This window comes from Micromesistius poutassou, assembly GCF_964030765.1.
Source record: "Micromesistius poutassou genome assembly, chromosome: 13".
NCBI lineage: Eukaryota > Metazoa > Chordata > Actinopteri > Gadiformes > Gadidae > Micromesistius > Micromesistius poutassou.
This window is the reverse complement of record NC_140283.1, coordinates 7744170-7748184: the sequence shown is the minus strand read 5'-3', so window position 1 is coordinate 7748184 and position 4015 is coordinate 7744170. Positions and strand designations below refer to the sequence as shown.

Genomic DNA, 4015 nt, shown 5'->3' with positions numbered 1-4015 from the left:
AATCAAAAACATTCAAACGTGTTTATTGAACCAGATGGTGCCTACTTTATTTCCCTGTAGCCAAGGTATCGTCTTTGGTGCCACCAAAAACGGTAGGACAAACCTCTTCTTGCTGGGCTCCAGCCCCTGAGCCCCTGCCAAACATTTGCAATGTTCCTATGACTGTAATCCAAAATTAATTTGTTAAAGGTAGTTAATAGCTAAGGTAAGCCTAATAGCTTACCTAATAGCTTAGGTAAGTAATAGCAATTTCATTGTAGCCTATCTAAGAATAATATAGTGATAGGATTGACAGCATTATCGTAGTTAAAAAAAAAAAAAAAAAATCTACAATCATAAAAATCTGATTTAGTTCATTCAGTGGCAGTTGTCTGGGCCACTGATAAATAACCAGTTCTTCTGGTTAATCTGGTTAATGTTTGTGTGCCGTTTTATTCATCTTCATCATCTAAGTGAAACAATTTGGATGACCATTACTGTGTAACCTTGTAACATTCATAGCCTGCCTTGCATATCCTACTGGGTGCATTAAAAGGAAATTATGCAGACGAAAAGTTATTTATTGTAATATTCAACCATAAGTAACGTATAGTAGCATAAAGCATAAATAGCCTCAATCATTTCGACATAAAACCTAAATAGTTGTCACTAGTTGTCAGTGGCACTATCAGTGTCCATTGACACTGTGCTTACCAAAATTTTGGTAAGCACTGACATAGAAACATTGCAGTACAGATGTAGAAAGTTGAGATGTAGTTGAGGTGTAGATTAACAAGCCGCACTATCATGTGACGATATTTGTTCCTTGTCAACACAAGGATACTAGTGTTAACTAGGATAGGGTATACTAGTGTTAACTAGGATAGGGTATTTCAAATCTTAAACTCTCAATTTAACACCCACACCATTCTGTCACATGAGTTTGACATGTGACAGAATGTGACAGAAGTTTGACATATTGTTTTAATATCATAGCCACAAAGTTAGACTGTATAGGTATGACTTGGCAACTTTGGCAACATTTTCTGTTGTATTCCAAGGTAGCTAACCATGTGCTTCATATTCAAAGAAATGTAACTATTTTCCAAAATGTCTAGGCCGCCTCATACCTCCGGATCCGGACGAAATTCGTCCGTATCCATATTTACCGTAGGGTGTGAATGGGCCTTTAGACCAAAGTGTGAATGACGGATAAACAAATTCAGCAATACATGAAACCTCCCAGAGCTGGAATTTATTTGACAAATACAATTGGCTAAATAAAACCCCAATGGAGACAGACTTACTTGGTTTGACCCAATACATATCACGTGAGATGATCTTTGGAAGCATTTGCATTTGTGACCCCCCCTTTCCATCTAGCAAAAGCAGTATGAACAATAAAGTCATTACTATTCAATTGTTAGAAAAGGATAACATGTTACAACGGTTTCTTTGTTATCAATTGTTTTGATAACAAAGAAACATAGTAACAAACTGGTTTTTTGTTTTGAATATATTTTAATATACCTTATTTGACTGGAGACCTTACATTTGTATGTTGCTGTTGTTGCTCTATTTTCTATTTTTTCTCTAGTTTTCTCTCACATTTTCTTTAAAATAAATATAATAATCTCTGTTCAAGATCTTGTAAAAGATAATAAGCAAAAGAGCTTTGATAAAAATGTATTAAGCCGATATAATATGTACATATTCAAATTAGGAGTCTTTTTATTATTCTGTTGGGTAGCAGCTCAAAAAACGATCAGATGTCTGTGTTGTTGCAAACCTCTGGAATGTTTTAACATGAGCCAACAACATTGATATAGTTATTGCTCAACATAAGCACTAAGGAATACTAGCATAGTATACCTGGCCCCACTCTATGACAGGTCAGTTATTTCAACACAAAACATTGCATCAACCCTTGTGTATCTTGTCATTCAAGTCGTGTTTACCAAAGCATTTCCTTATAGTCAGGACCTAACAGGTGTCTTCACAGACCAGTGTGTCTCCAAGCGGCTAATATTTTCATTTACCATTGTTAGTCTCTGTTTTAGCAGGGAGCCAGCTAAACTCGTACCCTTCCTTCGGGATGACAGTGTCCACACTAACACCTTTCTGCTCTTGTACACTATTAACTATCCTGTACCCTAGCAACGACATGGCTCCTTTGCACAACTCCTGGATGCGAACGACCTTGCCATGGTCCAGTGTGGCTCGCCATGCCTGGGAGAGGTAGGTGACATTCTGTGAGATGATCTGGAAGGTGCCGCCTCTGTAGTCTTTCCCATGGGTGACTTTGTAGATCCATTCTCCAACCCGCGTGGTCATCTCCAGGCCCACAAACTGGTACAGGTCGTTGACCTCGTCCAGGGTGTTCCGCGCTATGTCCTCGTAACGCACCATCTTGTACCGGCCCCTCAGGAAGTCCGGGGGCTTCTGGGTGGCTTGCTTGTGGATGCGCACGTGGCTGCGGCACACCTCTTGTATGACCTCCAGCTGCATCTGTTGGTCGGGGACTTTGGCGTGGTCCAGCACAATGCCGTTGTCCCTGTAGAAGGCGCCGGCCGTCTTCTCCCTGGAGAACATCACGGCCCGCGGGTCTCGCACCAGGTGGACGATGCGCAGGTCCAGGCTGGGGTCCCGCAGGAGCGGGTACAGGGACTCCAGCTCGAAGAAGCGCACCTCCTTCAGCACCACGTGGCTGTAGCTGCGGCAGGCCTCCTCGGCGCCCCGCAGCCCCCTGGTGTCACACTGCTTCTTACACTCGGTCGGGTCGCTGAGGCGGTCGCGGGGCGTGAGCGCACATGCCGGCGGGGAGCAGAGCGCCCGGCTCTGGCTCCACATGAACAGCGAGGACACGTTGTGCTGCTCGGGCAGGTAGGCCTCCACCACCGACAGGTCGCACTGGAACACACTGCGGACCAGGTCCCTCACCGCCATCTTGAGCCTGCGGCTGCCGTAGTCTGACAGCTGGGTCCAGACGTGCCAGGCGGGCTCCATCAGATAGAAGACAGAGGGATGCTGGCTGAAGACTTGGCCCAGGAAGGAGGAGCCGGAGCGCCAGGACGAGACCAGCAGCACGTGGACCTTGCCCTGGGCTGGCGGAGGCCGCCGGCAGGGGCTGCCCTGGGAGTACCAGCCGAGCAGCAGCACCACCGCAGTGCCTTGGAGAAGCAACAGGAAAGCCAAGGACACAGGGCCCAGCCTCCAGCGACTCATGTTGCCGGTCCCAGGCAGTCCCTGTCTCCTTCAGTGGCTCAGGAGGAACCGTGTTAGAGAAGCTGTGGGAGATCCCTCCCTCTCTGCTGTGGTCCAGTTATTATTCTATAGGACTCTCTCCTTCTCTCTCTGGGGTAATGGGACTTTGCAGCCGCTGCTGTTGTAAAAATGATATTGGAGTGGGTTATTGGGCAGGACAAGAATGGAATACAACAGGTTGAGTTGGACAAGGAATAATTGAATACAACAAGTTGAGGTTGAAGTTTGACTAACCATATTTAGGACAAAGCTAGAAAAAGAGGAAGAAAGAGGACAGAGAGCAAGAGAGAGTTTGAGAGAGATATATATAGAGAAAGAGAGTTTGAGAGAGAAAGAGAGAAATTGAGAGAGAAAGAGACAATAGGAGAGTAGGAGGAGCACATTGTTCAGATGCAAAGATTGGTAAATGCCTTCCAGAACAGATGATAAAAAGCAGATGATAGGTGGGGAATTCGTGAAGCCAAGCTCCACAAAAGGGACTCAAATTTAAAGATGACAGCTGGTAGGCAGGACAGAAACAGCCCAATGGTATAATCCCCTCGTTGGACATGATCCCATTTCACATTGTCCTCGAATATTTGGTTCGCGCAAATACACTAATTGTAGCCTAACCAGTGGCGTTTCTACATGTAAAAAACAGGTGGGGCTAGGCTAATATTTTTTATTATTATTATTTTTTTAATAATTAATATTAATATATATATATATATATATATATTTTTTTTTTAACTCCACATTAAATGCACGGATGTTTTTGCCAGCGGTTTGGCTA

General features: G+C 44.3%; 1 protein-coding gene across 1 annotated transcript; it reads right to left on the bottom strand.

Annotated features, from left to right (window-relative positions):
- Positions 1 to 2010: 2010 nt before the first annotated feature.
- Positions 2011 to 3204, bottom strand: chst6 (carbohydrate sulfotransferase 6; the record flags this gene model as incomplete). The annotated part of the gene is made up of 1 exon (XM_084477860.1): positions 2011 to 3204. One exon carries the CDS (start codon positions 3202 to 3204, stop codon positions 2011 to 2013), a length of 1194 nt encoding a protein of 397 aa, XP_084333986.1.
- Positions 3205 to 4015: the final 811 nt, after the last annotated feature.